The sequence below is a fragment of the Buteo buteo genome, chromosome Z (assembly GCF_964188355.1).
Source record: "Buteo buteo chromosome Z, bButBut1.hap1.1, whole genome shotgun sequence".
Lineage (NCBI taxonomy): Eukaryota > Metazoa > Chordata > Aves > Accipitriformes > Accipitridae > Buteo > Buteo buteo.
Window position 1 is genome coordinate 89,019,510 of NC_134204.1, and position 18,030 is coordinate 89,037,539.

Consider the following 18,030-nt stretch of genomic DNA (forward strand, 5'->3'; position numbering starts at 1 on the left):
AAACCCCTCACATGCACCCCAAACCCACCCAAACCCCCACCTGCACCCCCAAACCCCCCAGACGCACCCCAAACCCCAGGATGCCAATGCTCAACCATCAGCTCCTCAACAGGATTTGGAAGATACCCCCGAAAAAGGGAAGAAAAGGGAAAAAAAAACCCCAACCCCAAGCCCCAATTTTGGTGCAAACCCCAGGTATTTCCATCAACAACCTCGACTCTGAAACAATTATTTACACATTTATTACAATCGGTCTTCTTCGAAACCTCTGGCAGGTGGAAAAAAAAATGAATCCCCCCTGACTGGCTTCGACAGCTGTTTGTTTTGTTTGTTTTTTTTTGTTGTTTTTAAATGCTTACAAAATAAAATAATAATAAATCATTTTACAAAAAGTTCAGGTTCTTGCCCTGCTCAAAGCAAACCCCGGCCGCTCGAAATGCCGAGAGAAAATATTTCAGGGAGCGACGGGTTGAGAAAAACCCATTGTAAATTTGAAGGAGTGATAAACCCCCCCAACTTTATCACTGAAAAAAATAGCGTTTTGGGGGTTTTTCGTGGGCTAGTGGAGCTGGACTGTGCTTACCACAGCACCAACTGCTTGAAAATGGATTCCCCCCCTCAAAAAAACACATGGTGGTGGGTTTTCCATGCAGTTGGTTTTCTTTTCCTCCAGTTGCATCAGTGGTGATTTTCCAGCCGGGAACTGGGTTTTAACTCCTTTTTCTGATCCCATCCCATGGTGGGAAGAACGATTTTCTCTCCACGATGGGAAAAAAAAGGCACCGAGAGCTTCCAAGCACAGACCTGCCTTTTTCTGGGGGGAGGAGGGTGAAAAAAATGCCCTTTTCCGGATGCAAACTACGTACGAGTGAAATAATCTGAGATTAATAATTTAATTGCAATAATACAACCTTTTTCCTTCTTGTTTTTGGTTTTGGGTTTTTTTTTTTTTTTTGGTAGCCTGAAGAACTTTTGGGGGCTGTAAATATTTCGTCACCTTCTTGGGGATTCGAAGCGCCCTGGTTGTCTTGAAAACCTCCAAGAAACGGCATAAAAATATTTACTTCCAAAAAAAAAACCAACCCAAACCCAAAGAAACGGGAAACGCCCCCCCTTCCCCACGATTACAAAAGCAATTTCACATGGGTATATTTTTTTGTTGTTGATTTTTCATGGTTACTCTTGTTTGCCACAGCAGGATTTTAGAAAAAGACTATAATACAAAGATTTTTAGTTAATTCTGCTGTAAAAATGAACCCCATGACCCATCGGCGCAGCTTTTTAAAGCTAGAAATTAAAGAATTGCGGTAATTTTTTCTTCCCGAGCAGAGACGGAGAAGTCAAGTTTGAAACGCAGTGTTTCTCCCCCCCCACCGCCCCCCGGATGATTTCAATTGTTTTTTGTTTTTTTTTTTTAAACGGGGGGGAAGCACTAAAATAAAGAAAACACTGGTTGTTACCACAGGGAGAGATGTTGATCCTTCTTTTAAAACGCGGCTTGGGGAAACTCTCTTTAGTTACAGCAGAAACCGGGATTTATATACATGTTATATGGCTAAAGTGAGTGCTAATGGAATTAAAAAGAAAAAAAAACCCAAACCAAACAACCCCTCCCCCAAATAAATCAAATTGCCAACACTGCGCTGCTAATTCGATGCACGGAGCAGAGTCAGGGTTTGGTTTTGTTGGCTGGGGTTTTTTTGTTTTTTTTTTTAATACTACTGGCAGAAAGGAGAAGCCGTGGGATCGAAACCCTTAAAGACATCTTTAAGGGAAGCGGCGTCTTGCTGCTCGCTGTCCTGCGCCGGGCTGTTCCCCGCAAATGGGCTTCCCGATCCGGATTTGGCGCTTTGTTTGACCATGCCGTAAACGGAGGGGACCGGGAGGTTGTGGACCCCGGGTTGGGGGGTCGTTTCTTGGGCAGGGGGGGTGGCGGCAGCAGCTTTGGGACGAGGCCGGTTATAGCTGTTGTACCTGTCCGTAGCAGATTCAGCGCTCGCCTTCTCCGACTCGGGTTGATCTAACGCCGATCGCCGGACGAAAAGGGGTTCCTTGGTTTTACCGGTCGTTTTGCTGGAATCTGAGGATTTGGAAGATGAATTACCTTCGTTAGGAGACTCGGAAGCTTTGCCGCCCGAGCTCGGAGTCCTGGGATCATACAAGCTGATGGCGCTCAGCACACTGCTCTGCCCACTGCCTTTGCTCAGCCCGCCGGCTGTCAGCAGCCGAGGGTCGTAGGGAGCGATGGCCGGGGCAGCATCGCCAGCAGACACCGCCTCTGCCGTTTTAGGGGTTCTAGAAACCCCCATTTCCGCAGATTTTTGTAACCGGGGATCGGCAGGGGCTTTCCGCATCCGAGGGTCACTGGGTTTGTCACTCTGGCTGGAAGATGGGCTGCCAGCTGCGTTCACAGTCTTTAATATCCTCGACAGGAGCTCGAAATCGGGGAGACCGGTGCCTGAAGAGGAACCGGTGTCCCCCGGCGCCATTCCCCCTCTCTGCCTGGGATCGGAAAGACCTGTTTGGGATCTGTTAAGACGGGGATCGAGGGTAGGCATGGATTGAAGGGCAGCCGGGACGGGAATAAACTCTTGCTTTGGGATCGGCAGAGGAATCAGATCCTCTGGGCTCCACAGGATCATCCGGGCAAAGTTGGGTTTGTTGAGGATGACGTCTTTCTTGATGTGACTGAACTGCTGCAGCTGGGAGCGGGGATCCCGCAGGGAATGGCCCGGGAGAGCATCTAAGGGGATGTTGACCGGTTTATCCCGTAGAGCCCTTTCCCCTTCTTCCTCGTCAGGGAGCAGGGGGGCTTTCTGACTGCCGATGACACTGGAATGAGGAACTTCTGGTTTGGGGGTGGAGGAGGGAATGTGTCGTGCAAGCCTGGGGTCAGTGGGTCCTGAATCGCTGGGGAGAGACGGGACGGAAAGGTCCACGTTTCGGGAAAGCCTGGGATCCCGTAAACGCGGATCGGCAGGACGACCGCTCCCTCCTGCTTGGGCTTTTTGCAGGCGAGGGTCGCTCACACCACAGGGTGGCCCAATTTCTCCGTGGGAGGATTGGGCGTGAGGTCTGCCGGAGCTTTGTTGCCTTAGGGTTTTCAATATCGAGGTGACGCTACTTCCACCGTCATCTTCGTCACTGGAATACCAGTTACCAGTATCACCTGGGAGGAAGGAGAAGAAAAAGCAGCTGATTAAAGGCAATTAAAGCACTGTCAAGCTGCGATGCTGTGGAGGTCCCCCAAAATGCGTTCCCTCTCCCCTCTCAACCCAATGCTGCTCAAATTCCTGACCATCCCTAGGTTTTGCCAAAACTGGGGACCACGTGCGACAGCCTCGGCCTCCCTGGTCTCATTTTCACACCCCAAATTACCGGTGAACCGTAAGCATCCCTCTCTTCCTCTTCCTCCTGTCTGCAGCAGGCTCTAATTTCACCACAATTTAAGCCAGCAACCCTATCTTGTTCACCTTCTGGCCAGCTGTTCCCATTTTTTTGGCAGACCTGCTCCACTTCCTTCACCAGCAACATGCTCTTTCGATGCTGGGGATTTTCTTTGAGGTATTCAGCACCCCTTGTTCCCTAAAGAATTCCTTTCCAATACTCCCATTTCTCCGACAGCCCCCTCTTTTTCAGAGATTACACCTCCGGGTGGGTAGAAGCTTGAAGCACATTCAAGTTATCACCCCCTCAATGCATGCGGCTTTGAATAGAAAATGTATTTTGCCACTTGCCTTCCTCATTTTCACGTTCCTGCTTATTGCTCTCAGCTAGTCTCCGAGCTCTCTCCTCTTCCTCTTGCTGCTTCTGCTGGATTCTCAAGTAAAGCGCTCTTTGCGCTGACGGCATGAAATCAGGGATGCTGCCCGGTGGTTTCGGTAAGCCGGGCGGGCCTCCTTCGCACAAGGCATCATGATCCAAGGATGGATCAGGGAACATGTGCTCTCCCGGAGGCCCTTCCATATCGTCGTAACTGCCGTAGTCTTCTGTCAAGGAAAGATCATCACGTGTTAAAAAGAAAATCTCAAAGCTGCGAGAAACAACCCAATTTTTCCTCCTCTTGGCCTGTTGCTGTGCCTGGGCATCTTGGGAACAACCTGTCTCCAAGCCAGCATGTCCAGCAAAAGCACCTAAGAGCCAATCCCAGCAGATCCTCGGGACATACCTGGGTCTCCCATCATGCCATGATCCATCTCCAGACCTTCTTGCTGCTGGTAGAAATTATCATAGAAACCTTGCGCTGGTGGGATGGGTGGCATCATGCCGGAGTGGGGGGAATCATCTGGTCCGTAGGGCATCATGGGGGGTCCGGGACCCATCGGAGGGCCAGGATTCATTCCTGGGCCCATTGGCATGTCCGGGTGCATGTCCGGGTGCATATCCGGGTGCATGTCAGGGTGCATGTCCGGGTGCATGTCGGGATGCATGTCTGGGTGCATGTCAGGGTGCATGTCGGGGTGCATGGGTCCAGGCATTGGCCCTGGGGGTCCTCCTGGCCCGGGGAACCTGGGAGGAGGTGGACCTGGGTGCCTGAAAGAGAAAACAGAAGAAAATACGCTTTAACACACACTCTCTGCTTCTGGAGGGAGGGACCCAGGGCTCTAAGAGCCAAAAATGTGATGCCCAAATGGAGAGAAACCTCTTTTCTATGAGTTCACTCCCACCATCAGCAGCTGCGTCAGAGCGTTAGGGCAGAGCTCATCGTTCGACACAAAAATCTGCCATCCCCATCCCTCTCCCCGCTACCTGGAGATGTTGAGACTCACCTGACGCCCAGCTTCTCCGCCAGCTGCCCGGTTGGCCGCACGACAATCTCAAACAGCGAGGGGATCTTCTTGTACATGTCCTGTTGCTGCTGCAGCTGCTGCGGTGACAGAGGCTCGTGCATTGGCGGCGGCATCTGTGGCCCTGGCGGTGGAAGCGGTGGTGGCGGAGGGGGAGGAGGGCCTCCAGGCATGGGTCTCCCGTTCGGAGACGTCGGTGCTGGCGGTCCGGGTGGGCGAGGGGGTGTGGGCAGCAAGCCAACCCCAGGGGGTGGTTTGGGGAGGGGATTGATGCCCTGTTTCTTTAGCTCTTCAACTTCTTTCTCATCCTCTGCACCTGCTTCTGCATCATCCGCCAGCATCTGAGAAAAAAAAAGGAGTTAAGAGCAGATTCATGGAGCTGCCCAGCTGACCAACATGCTCCAGAAAACGTCTCCCTCCCTTTCCACCTCCAGGATCTACTTCAATAGAAGAAAAACAGAGGGTGAACCTGCGTTAACACCCTTCTGTACCTTGTCCAGAAGCTCCCGCGTCTCCTCTGTGAGCGGATCATGAGAAAACATGCAGTCATCCCCGTTGATACAGTTGCCTGTGGTATGGAACAGCTTGCAAGGGAAATCTCGTAACATTTATTAAGGAGAATAAACCCCAACAGGGAATTACTCCTTCAGCCAGAGAGGCCTATAGATGCTTTTCACTTTGAAATGTGGCTCTCAACGTGTAGGATTTTCATGGTCACAACAGTGAAATTAAACTACCGTCACCAGAAACGCCCGCTTTCCTTTCTGTTGGATTTTCCTGTAGGCACAACGGCCACAAACCTTGTTTCTTCAACAGGAAAGGTGAGGTTAAGAAGGAACCGGGATGGCTCTCTGCAGCCCTGGTCGTTCAGCCTGACAGCGGAGGATGAGTTACCCAGGAATGGCCTTCTTTTTTCCCCCTGCCCCCCCCACATGCATCTATGCAGAGTAAACAAGACTAATTTAAGGCTGGCTTAATGAAACAGTCAAAACCAAAAGGATATCATGCATGTAAGGGCAGTTTTCAGCCCTGGCGCAGTAGCCAGTGATGTAGAACTTGCACAGTTCCCGTTTCTTTGGTAGTTCAATGTCATGACTGAAATTGCAGTGGTCACCCTGTTCAGAAACAACATGACAGCATCTTAGCAGATGCAAGCGTGAACACATTTGTCAGCAGCCCAAAACACACCTAGGATGGACAGGGAGATGTGTGCTTTTTACAAAATGCTCTTTGTAGGCATGAATCTCTCCCTGAAATCAGTTAAAACCTGGACCTGATGCTTCAATGACGGTTCCGCATGTGTGTAAAGAGATCTACATAAATATTCTTGAATTGTTCCCTTACCCAGGTACATCTGCCTTCCACGAAGTATTTGCAGATCACTTTCCCTTTCTTATCCGACTGCTGGTGGGGTTTGTCGTGGTCGTTCCGCCGGTAATTTCCACCACCTCCTCCATCCTGTCGGAAGCACATTATGTTAGTTGACAAAGAATTTGAAATACAAAGCAACGGATTACACAAGAGAAATTAAAACTTCCTACACAGCCATCTCTGAGAGGGAACAAGACTGAGATTTGGGATGAAAAAGGGAGGCAAAGATGAGCATGCTAAGCCTAGCAGGCCCCTGAGCACGGCTTGAGGAACCTGTCAGTGGATCAGAATCCAAAACATCCATCTCTTTCAGAGATGCGACAACTTTTGTGGATCGTGGGGAAGGCCCGTTTGTTTTTTTTGCTCCTGCGAAGGCTTTCTTTGAAACCTGACTGGATTTACAGATGGGGGTGGGGGAAAGGAGCAAATCCAGCACTGCAGCAAGCCATTAGAAAACAAAGAGCTACTTACTCCCATGTCCTCATCGTAGTAATCATCATCTTCATTCATTCCACCACCTTTCCCCATCCCACTTCTGTTTCCACCTCTGCCTCGTCCTCTGCCCATTCCTTTATTTCCTCTTCCTCTGGGGCCACGACCACGTCCTCGATTTAAACCTGAAACAAGCCCCCTCGTTTCTAATTTCTCTCTTTCCGTAAAACGTGTGAGAGAGCAGAAAGCGGGGACCATCCCAGCACAGCTCGTTATCCCACTCACCTCGTCCACGATTCTCCTTACTCCTGCGGTACTGATTCAGCTCTTTCGAGTAGTCATCGTACTCGTCATCACCCATAGGCTCCTCATTATCGCAGTACTACAAACGAGAAGGATTGGTGCTTTCAGTGAGCAGGGGTGAAGCGCAGCCCATTCCCCCTCAAACACAGGCATCCTGATTGTGAAAAAGAATATTCTCATGCCTCCATGGTTCTCTGGGAGCAGGTCAGAGACTCGGGCACTTACTTCCATCTCTTCTTCATACATTTCCTCCTCTTCCTCGGGGTGGTCACTTCTGCCTCGCCCTCGGTTCCCTCGGCCCATGCCTCGGCCTCCTCTCATCCCCCCTCTGCCACCTCGCCCTCTGTACCCTCTGCCTCGGCCACGGCCACCTGGTGAAGCAAAGGGATGTGGTCAGCTTTGTGCTCTGTTTCACCCCTCAAGTACCTTAAAACAGCACAAGAATATCGCAGACAAGGAAAAATAAATTATAACCTTTCAGTACGGGATTACCAGTGCCTTAAAAACTTTTTTCTAAGTGAATCAGTTTTTAATATTCTAAAAGAATGGATTTTTAAGAAGCCAAATGATAACCTTCTTTAAAAAAAAACAATGGCATGTGACCACGTCAGCTGCTGCACAGGTACGTTAGACTGGTAACGTAAATCTATGTACTCCAGATGTGATGACATCAGACTTGTTATGCTATCGATCAACTTCATTTTCCTTTCAGATAAAGGTTTTGTTCTATTTTATCCACTATGTGCTTTTAAAACAATCTATACTAGCAAGAAAAATGCTTATTTAAAACATTAAATTATCCACAGGGATCTGAACTTTTGCCTCGGAGTGGAAAACAGGAAAAAAACTTTCCCCTGTCGCAAACTAACACCGAAGAGTTGTTTAGGCCATTGCAGCTGGCTCTCCATAGGCAGGGCTTCATGCAGGCCAGGCAGTTCACCTTCGTGAAGCTTCTTGCATGCATCCAGCCGTATTTGGCCACAGACCAGCTAAATGAGCTGCAGGTAACGAGTGTCAGAGATATGGCGAGAAAAGGAATGCTTAGATGTACCTCGCCCCCGGTGAGAGCCTTCCTTCGCTCTCCGGTATTGATTCAGCTCTTTTGCAAAGTCATCGTAATCTTCCTTCCCTATATCTTCATCCTCTTCCCCCTCGTACTGACCGTACTCCTCATTCTCGTAGTCCTCATACATGCCATAATTCTTGCTCTCCATTTTAGAGTAGCTCTTCTTTTGCATGGGAGTGCTGTGAGAGGACGGATACTGCTGGTGGGACTTTGAGAAAGGCAGAGAGGTTAGTGATGAAGGAAAGGAATAAATCAAGCCCAATATCATGACTTAATTTTTAAAAATAATTTAACCCCCCCCCCTAAGTAACAGCTAGGTGAAAAATCAACAGGCTAAAGGACCAGAGCCAAAGCATGTGGCCCATAGATGGAGCTAGACGGGCACCGGCACTCAAAGCTTGCAGCAGCTCTGAACCAGAGAGCAGCTTCCCCTTCTCTCTCTGCTGGCAGGTACTTACTGAAGAGTAGGGAGGGCTGTATTCCCTGTATTTTCTGTGTCCCTTTTCACCAGGACTGAAGTCTGAGTCCTCACTGTAATCAGAGAAGTCATCACTGGAAGAAGCATGGCGCTGCAAGGCAAGCAAAACACGTGGTGCCATTTTATTACGGGCCAGCTCTTGACTCTGACACTGCTGCCAGGCCCCTGGCCTTTCTATGCAACACAACTAAGTCTCCCTTTGCTGCCTTTTTTTTTTTTAGGAAACTCGTATTTTGCTTAACAAAATCTTCAGCGTTCACTGAGTTACAAAACTGGAGGCCTGTTAGCAGGTTACCTAATGAAGACAATCACGATATGCCTTCTGCGCTCCAGAAATTCCTGAAACTTAAGTAACAAACATCATTGATTTTGCAAATCCAGCAGTCTGCAATCCCCTTTGAGGTAAGAATGCTCACAAAGGAATTCCCTAAATAAAAACCTGTTTTCTTCCCGCTCTGTGTTCTCAGATGGACAAGAGAGCACTGTAGCATTTTTATCCCACCTGCAGAACTCGGTGCCCCACTGCTGTGCTTGCTAGTCCTCAGCGGAGGAAAGCTTTAAGGATCTGAACCCCAAGAAATCCTGCCAGTGCTCCCATCTCGCAATTATTGTTAGGGGAAGAGCCTCAAACTACCCATAATGTTAGAAGAGAAACTCCCTGGAGACACTTGATGGCAGAGGAACGCAGACTGGAGCTGGGACTCTGGAGGACCCAGGAGGCAAATACAGCGCATGGCTCACCTTGTGTTTGGACTTCCTTTTCTTCTTGGATCTCCTCTTCTCTTTCTCTCTCTCTTTCCGACGCTTGCGCTTCATCCGTCGATGGGCTTTCTCATCATCTGAATCGCTGTGATGCTTCTCTCCTTTCTCCTTCCGACCTCTTTCATGAGATTCGGAGGGATCCTGAGCCTCCTCTCCTCCATCATCCTCCAGCTCCCCTTCTTCCAGTTCACCATCCTCCCTGCAAAATAGACAGACACGTTTAATTCCCCTTATTCAAAGGAAGAAAATAAAACCTGTTTACTCCGCTCACCAGCCAGCCAGGCACTCGGCTCCCAAAGTGCTCATAAATTCCTAGTTACTGCGGTTTTAAATATTTGACTGCAAATACCGATTCTGTTCCTCTCTGCCACTGACATCTGCTCAAGCTCTCACTCAGTCTGGAGTTAAACACAGCAAAGAAGCATCTTGCAAATGACAAACGGAAGCCACAACATTACGGCGCTCAACTTTCCTATGAAATTATTGCAAACAAACTCCAGGAATGAGAATTGGTGCTTTAATAAAACACTCAGTCCACTCCAAGAACTGAAATTGGTGTTTTAATAAAACAAGCAGTCCTCTAGAAGACAAAAATAAGTAAATATCATGTTGGTTTGCCAAACCTAGAGATGTGTGCCCAGTTATTTCCACTTTCTTATGCTCCCATTCACCCACAACTGTGGTTAGTAGAGGTGATAAAGCAAATCTGAAACTTCCTCAAGAGGATTCCCCAAGCACCACTCAATTAAATTCAATTAAAAATTACTCAGATACAGGTTACAAGCAACTTTTTACAACCTTGTAACAGATTAAATGTGTAATACGGCACGAGTTCAATCAGCTCCCTTGCATTAATTCCTTTTCTCCCAACAGGTCCCAAGTTTGCTGCTGCAGGATTTAAAATGAGAATGGGGTCTCCTCCTTCCTTTTCACTTACGGTAAGCTATAATTAAACACATAAACGCTGGCTTTTTTATATACGTCATGGTCATTCACGAACAACAATTTAGGAGTGTATAGGCGGTGAATGTTTGACATGCATCCCTCTCGTTGAGGTTTTTTTTTTAGGCTATGGAAAGACTGACTTCTTTGGCTGCTATAAACTCCCCTCTTTAGCACCACAATGGGAACAGCAACCGCGGCAGCGTGCCGTGCCATGCCTGTGCTGTGCCGCCAGCTGCAGAGAAGGCAGCTCGGCTGGAAGAAGGAGCTGCTGCCGCTTGGTAGCTCTCAGGGAAGTCTGGAAGCTGAAATGGGGCTTATGAACGGCACACAGGAGCCTCTTGGAAAAAGCTCTGCTGCATAAACGAGCTGACCTGTTGATAACCTCAGGTTACATTAAAAAAAAAAACAAACGAAAACCAAAGAAAAACTGAATTATTTCCCCAAACACATTAGAAAACCTATGAAAACCAGCATTAACAATCCCTGGGAAGCATCCTGGGGATGTTTCAGCATGGTGGAGAGCAAACACTTGGATACAGCTGCCCAGTCCGACTCTGATGCAAAGCTCCCCTCTTGTTTTTGTTTGTGCTTGCACCATTTTAATAACAGACTAGCTCCAAAATCAAGCTCACTTAAGTATTACTCATGAAGCGCTTAAACCTGATGCATAATTCCTAGGTGTCCATACAAGTTTTAAAGGCGACTATCAGTGGAAATTATTTCCGTTGCAGGACTGCAGCATCCTTCAGGTGTTTGCATTCAGTGAGATCAAGCTTGGAACAAGAGAAACTCATGCTCCGCACAAAGCTGAGCAGAAGTAAGAACATAAATAAAACAAGCTTATGGAAAAGAATTTAAATACTTAAATAAAAGTCCTGTCAAAGCCTCCCTCCTTTCTCTAGAGGGACAGTTTCATCAATAAATACATTTCAAACTAGAAATGCACCAGGTTTCTGGATCCAGTTTCCAGCAACCTACTAGCAGAGGACTAGTGAGTGAAGCAAAGCGAAACACCAACACAGCTCACCCTGGGCATGGGACAGGCTTGTAGGGAACGATGAGATGCTATAAAGCCCGGTGTGGCCCGATAAATGCCCTCACACCACATGCCTTTGCAAAAAATGGCTATTCCCTTCAGCATTGCTCCATTGAAATCAGTGTCATTTACCCTCTCCAAGGACTCCTCACCGGCTGGGGATCATGATTGCTCTTTGCCTTCAGAGAGGAACAAACGTGTGTCGCTAACACCTTAACTGCAATTTTCAGGAGTGATAATTGCTCTTGGTTTTGAAGTACACATGCTTTTACCCTGCCTTGAGTTGCTCTGGTCCGATATCAAGGTTTAAAGGAGACTACACCCCTGGAGCCACGTCCCGATTGACAATCACGTTATTTAATTTGCTGTGGTTACAGAACCGACGACCAAAAAGGTTCCTGAGAACAAGCGTACAAATTTTGTGGCCACTGCAAAGATTATTTGAAAAGTACCAAGCAACGGGACGAGGCCAAACTGTCAAAGCGATCGCTGAGCTGTTTAGCAGATGAATATCAATTATTTAATCAACATACCTGTCTTCTAAAGAAGGAAAGTCTGAAAAATCATGTTTATAGAGACGCTTAAATACCAAACTACATCTTAAGATGAGCAATATCATCTCCTGCCATTTTTAAACTCCAGTTCTGCTGGATTTGAGTAGGTTTGGGCCAGAAATGATACACCAACCTCTCTGAGGGACTGTGGGGCTTATTTAGAGCTGGGAAAGCGCTCTGTAAACTTTTAGGCAATTATTATCAAAGCACCGAACACAATGAAACAGAGTCATTTGAAATATGGCAACTGGTAGGTAAGGATGTTTGAAAGCAACCAAATGATTTCTCAGGCAGGATGGAAAAAAATTAAAAGCAATTAAAGCAACGTTGTGCATTTTTGGGGGACGGCTCACCGTGGAGAGTCGCTGCGGGTACGCGGTGAAGAAGCCATGTCTCTTAAGCAACTATTGGTACTGCAGAAAACACTGACTGGGGGAAAATTCTTCCCCAAATCCACACTCATCTCAGGCTTTCCTATCGCTCCTGCTCGCCTGATCTACAGGGGATGGTCCCCGGCGCAGCACGCATCCTCGTGGAAGGACCCACACCGGGTGCCGTGCGGCGTTTGTGACCTCAGTGCCACGGCAATGATGGAACACGGCAGTGACGACGCCTGGAAAAAAAACAAAAGCCCTTTCCAATCGTTATCCTGCCATACTGACAGCGTGGGCACTTTGCTTTGGGAAAAATAGTAGGAACGACTGTGTTATGAGAAAGTTCAGTGGGTTTTTTGCTATTCTGGCCACTGAAGGACAGCGCAAGAATTAAAATATCATCTTAAAATAAATAATGTCACTTTATACAGCCGAGGCTTTGTTAAATTGGGAAATGAGCGGAACGAAGTGACAAATGAGTGGCCTAGACAGCAGATTTACTGTCAGTTATAGCTGATATACCTTCCCAAACCTATTAAAGATATTCTTGCTCCTTCCTTGTTACACCTGAAAGAAACCCTGTCAAAAATAAGCCTCTTGGCTGCCATCCTCAGAAAAACAACAGTGTTTTTTACTACTTTTAAGAAAAGAGCTTTGTGTGCTCTCACCTGCTTTATATACGTAAGTGCGACAGATGCGTACCTTGGTGTAACTTCTACACAATACTCCTATAAACCCCCCCCCAATTTAGCAGCCGACCTGCTGGAAGAAACCTTCCTTTGTACGGCGGCTTTTTGCACAAGAGGTGCAGCTGACCGTGAAATTGCCTGCCCGGTGCGTGATCTGGTTTTGCCAGAGCGGATCCACAGATGCCAAGAGTGGGGAGGGAGTTCATGTACAAAGGTAGATCTCGGTTTAACTTTGAGGAATGCAAAGCACAGGGTGGGTGAAAACGCTTTTTTTTTCCCCCAAGCGATGCAGGAGAAAGGCTCTGAAAATAAAGTGCAAACGCTCTTGAAGTCACTGGACTGCAAATCCATGCGATTTAATCTCATGTTAAGCAAATGCTTGCTTCTAATTTTATGTGATCTTAAGAAAAACACTTGACAGAGACTTAAGCTGTGCACACACGTGCGTATCTTTAGGATAAACACCTTCTGCCTTGGGCTGGGCAACCATGAGTTTAAAGTTGATTTTTAACAATCTGATGTACTTGACAGTGTACTCCATGGGGTGGAGCAATGATCAGACGGCAAATTAAAATTGTAAGCGTGGTAAAACCAAGTAAAAACTGAAAACTAACCATAAACCAACTGGCCAAGCTCGAGGGGGAGTGGTTTTTTTGGTAGAAAATGGATCATCCCAGCTGAGAGCAACTCTCCACAACCTATTTCAGAGCAGGATTTAAAACCAGACCCCTCCAAGTGCACAACAGGGCAGGGAGATTGTGCTGCTTTGAGTGGAATTTAGCTCTTTTCAGGACAGACACGTAGTTTTTGCTCATTCTCTGCATTTTAAGGTTTTCTAATGAAAACGCAAGGCCAGGCTTTTCAGACTGACTTCTACATCCAGCTAAAGGTTATTAATCACACATTTAACACTTCAGCAGAAGTTTACTGCCTCACCAACAACTTGCTTGGAGGGAACGTATCCTACCCCAGCACCACACCTGCATGCTCCGCACTGGAGAATATTATTCAGCGAGATCTCTATTCTTCCACCAAAACACTGATCATCCCAAAGGAACTAAGCTCTCCTCTGGCCCACCAGTGTGGCCGCTTTACAATTTATTCCAAGTGGAAACCAAGGGAAATACATCAATCAAGAAATAAAAGAAGCACCGCTTTGAAGGCAGCGGGGCCACGCTGCCTCATTCAAACTGTGGAGACTGGGGCAGAAGTCATTAAAATTTATCAGCTTTTTCTATCTTCTATACAGTTGGTTTTTGGTTTTTTTTTCATTATGGTAACATACATGTTGTACCAATTTATACAAGGCTTGGAGAGAGATCCCTTTAGCCCACTCCCGGCTGTAACTGGGGCAAATCCTCCTCCTGACATCCCTAAAATCCATGTTTTTAAGTGACGTTTATACTAAGGGAAACTTTCAAGCGCTATTTGGTCACAACTCAAGATTTCTCAGGGAATGTGCTTGACTCAGCTGCAAATTCTGAACGTCCTCTCTGCTCGCAGGTTAGCTGCTTCCCGCTCCTCCTATCCAAATCCTTCAGCAAAATCCTAACGCTGAGCGCTGACATCCTCGCTGCCACAGCATGGCTGATGCCACAGCAACGGGATATGTCCCAGGCCCTAAAAAAAAGAGACGCTGGGGTCTGGGATTTGCTTAGCCATTCCTTTAACCCAGTATAACAAAGGCTCGCTTGACCCAAGGAGCCTCAGCAGAACAATTACGCCCTTAGAAAAAAAACCTGTCCCTTCAAAAAAAATTCCTGGTGGGTGCTTTGCTTTGCTATCAGAAGTTGCTCCGATTTTCCAGGGAGCTACTCACGGTACTGATGTTAAATGGCTGCCTGAGTGTTTGCGCAATTAAAAAGGTAATCTCTAGCAAATCATGAGTGCTAGGAGTTTGAGCCCAATTAAAAATGGGTCAGGGGAAGCAAGGCACAAGGAAAAGCCCCAAACAAGAAGTTTGACTCCTACAGCTAATATTTAACTGTATTAAAAAAACCCTACTACTCACTTTATGGAACCAGTCAACAACTCCTGTAAACTTGGCAGTACAATCCCTGAAAACTCCTGACATTCGAACAATCCCTGGTTCTTCCGTCCCTCAAAAGGGAGAAAATTAACCTAAAGTGTTCTGGCAGCCTATTTTCTTTCTCTTCTGCCGCACCTGTCCTGTCCAACTCATCTTGGTATGGATAAAAATATCACTTATGCCCTTAGCAGCGGACAATCAAAAACCAGTTTCAATTTTTCTGGGATCAAGAGTGGAAGTATAAAGCTTAACATGTACATACATTTAGTAAAACAGAACAAAGTTACTAATTGAATATATTATGGGGGAAAAATCAATACTATGAGGTCCGACTCTCTCTGAACTAAAAGCATTTCGGCCAGACCAGTAACATTTTCAAGCTCTGATAGTGGACCTTTGATCGAAGGGGAAAAAAAAAAATCCCAGATTTATGGTTTCGTGGCAAAGTTAAGCCACAGAAGGTACAGGGACCATAAGGCTCCTGTCACAAAACATTTAAACACAGCGACAAAAAGGCATAAAAGACACCACTGGATATTGTTTTATATGAAAACCCCTTTCTGGTATGCAATTAAATCTATAACAAAAAGCCCTGTAATTTGCTATACCAAGTGCTTGCAATATTTTAACAGTTTAAGCAGATGTATATAACTTTTTCTTTCTTTTTTTAGGGAATAAAGACAAGAGGGAAACCACCGCAATTTCACACAACTGTATCGGTGTGCTTAGAGGGAACACTGGGCTTTTTTCCACCTGAGGACAATGTAAGCTGGACGAAAAGGGGCAGAAGTGTGTGCTTTTGGTCTCCAGGAAAAACTAACCCAAGAAATTAAATTAATTGGATGGGGAGGGGGAGAAATACCCAACACTGTGCATGGTGTTCTTACTTCGAACTTGAATCGTGTGAAGTAGCGTGAGGAACATAATGCACCTGATCGACAAAGGAAAAGAAAGGGAGAAGGAAAATTGAGGATGCTAACGAGATTTGTTACAAACTGGGTGCTTGCACTGTACGTCACTACTTCAATTTCTCTAATTATCCAACATGAGTCTGTATATGGGGATGGGGGAACAATGTGTGATGACATTTGGGAAACAGTGCTTTCTTTGCCACCTTTTTTTTTTCTTTTTGACACACTTTGGAGTTGTTTAACAAAACTTTTTAACATCTTTTTCTGCTTTACAGGCAAACCCGCACCCAGGGGCAGCCAGTTTACAGTCAACATAATGGAATGAGGATGGAGTTTGCAGACAAAGCAATGGATCCATATCCTACGTCTAGATGGCATCAAGGTTCAGAGTGGTATGAGTTTTACCGAGGCATCTCAGTGCTACTTCACCTGGAAACGTCACAACAGACATATTTGGGAGTAAATTGTGTGCTTTTGTGACTTTTTTTGTCTTTTAAACATTCACATCAGTGGGGTGCATAACTCTATCAGTCATTACAACAGGGGAGAATTCTGCTTGGTTTGTACACACACAGTATCAACTCACTGCTTACTGAAACGTACCCTGCAGATGATCTCAGGACTTGGTGGCGGGGAGGGGGGCGGGAGGGGAAGGCCGGAAAAGGTATAATTTAATTATTCAATAAAAGAGCTTACTTACAAACCCAACCCTGCATCACATGGAAAACAAACCTCCTCAGAGACAAAGGCATGCTAATGCATAAAAGCAGCTCTCCGCACTGCACACCTGCCCTCCAGGGGAGTGGGAAGGCAGCAAACCTTGTTCCTTTTTTTATCTCCCCCCCCCCGCCCCCCCAGACATACATGCTTAAACTGTTTATTTTTGCTGATACTTTCTGGCTATATGGTTTCAACTAAGAAAAAAAAAAAAAGTGGTAATAAAGGAAACGGCTAAAGTTATGTTTGGGGAGGGGTAAGAAGGTGCTTTACACACATCTCAGAGGAAAGAGGGGGTTCCTGGGGGATATTTATATATATATTTTTTTAAACTTTTTAATACCTGGGAGCACTGGAGGTGAGCCTTTCTCTATCAAAAGGGGGGGGTGATGGAGGCTATTGCACCCCAACACCCCCCCCGTACCCCCTATACCCCCAACCCTCGCTACCTTCCTATCCCTGCCTGCACTCCCTGATTTGAGCCAAGGAATAATTTTTAAGAAGCAGAAAGAAGACAAAGGGGACGTTAATGAGGCCAGTGCTGCCCAGGAGAAATAACGTCATTAAAGACCTCATTAAGGACCCCCCTCCCCCCAAAAAAAAGGCAGCTAGGACCCCCCCCAAAAGCAACTAGGAGCCCCCCCACCCCTCTCCCTAGCCTCTTCCAGACCCTCGCTCCTCTCATAAACCCCCCCAACATCCCCCCCCCCGCCATGGTACCCCAGGCCCTACGCTACCCTCAGGGCCTGGCTCTACCCAGGCCGCGGCCGCGGCCGCGGCCCCCTCCTCCTCCTCCTCCTCCTCCTCCTCCTCCCTCGGCCTCCTACTCTACCCAGGACATCCCCCCCCCCCCCTAAATATCCCAGGCTGTCCCTGCCTCTGGCCCCGCTTCCTCCTCCTCCTCGCAGCCCCCCCTCCGGGCCCCGCTCCCCCCCCCCCCCCCAAGCCAGGCCTACCCCCCCCCCCCCCCGCCCGCCTCAGGCCTGCGCCCTGGCTCCCCCGCTCACCTCAGGCCTTGTCCCCCCCCCTCCCCAGGCCCCCATCGTCCCCCCCCACCCCCCCGACCCCTTCCCACCCCACCACCCCACCACCTCCACCGGTCGCCCCGCGCTGCCCCCCCACCCCCCCCAAACCTGGTCCGGCGAGCCGGACAGACAGACACAGACAGACAGAGAGGCTCTCGGGAGAGGCGGTTACTGGACCTTTCGTCCGGGCCGTGGTGGTGTTGGAGCGGCGGCGGCGGCCGGGGGAGGCTGCAGCTGCCGCTGTCGTGGTGGTGGCAGGACGGAGAAGGGGGGGTGGAGTGCGGGCTGGGGGGGGAAGCGGCGGCGGCGGGGGGGACACTCGGGCTCTCCACGGCCATGGGCAAGGGGGGCGGGGGGGCGAACAGGGGGGCACAGTCACTGTACAGCGCGGGGGTCGGCTCGGCACGGCACGGCACGGCCCGGCCTGGCCCGGCTTATCCGCCCGCCCGCCCCGCGCTCCTCGGGCAGGCACACAAAATGGCGCCCGCCGGCACGCAGCCGCGCCGAGGCAGCGCCCCGCACGAAGGCCGGAAAAACCCGAACGAGGACGG

The 18,030-nt window shown here is 48.1% G+C and overlaps 1 protein-coding gene across 2 annotated transcripts; it reads right to left on the reverse strand.

The window, feature by feature from the left end:
- Positions 1-218: 218 nt before the first annotated feature.
- On the reverse strand, positions 219-17,844 carry ZC3H4 (zinc finger CCCH-type containing 4). Of its 2 annotated transcripts, XM_075019412.1 has the most exons (15): positions 17,657-17,768; positions 12,088-12,347; positions 9,179-9,398; positions 8,418-8,528; positions 7,945-8,167; positions 7,119-7,264; positions 6,876-6,972; positions 6,630-6,775; positions 6,132-6,245; positions 5,791-5,902; positions 5,279-5,388; positions 4,770-5,128; positions 4,169-4,533; positions 3,738-3,989; positions 219-3,169 (listed from the first exon to the last, which is right to left on the reverse strand). In XM_075019412.1, the coding sequence occupies exons 2-15, from the start codon at positions 12,195-12,197 to the stop codon at positions 1,719-1,721; spliced, it is 3,816 nt and encodes a 1,271-aa protein (XP_074875513.1). In that variant the 5' UTR covers positions 12,198-12,347; positions 17,657-17,768; the 3' UTR covers positions 219-1,718. The 2 variants fall into 2 exon arrangements, with proteins under 2 accessions (XP_074875513.1, XP_074875512.1); XM_075019411.1 differs by lacking the exon at positions 12,088-12,347 and having other exon boundaries at positions 17,657-17,844.
- Positions 17,845-18,030: the final 186 nt, after the last annotated feature.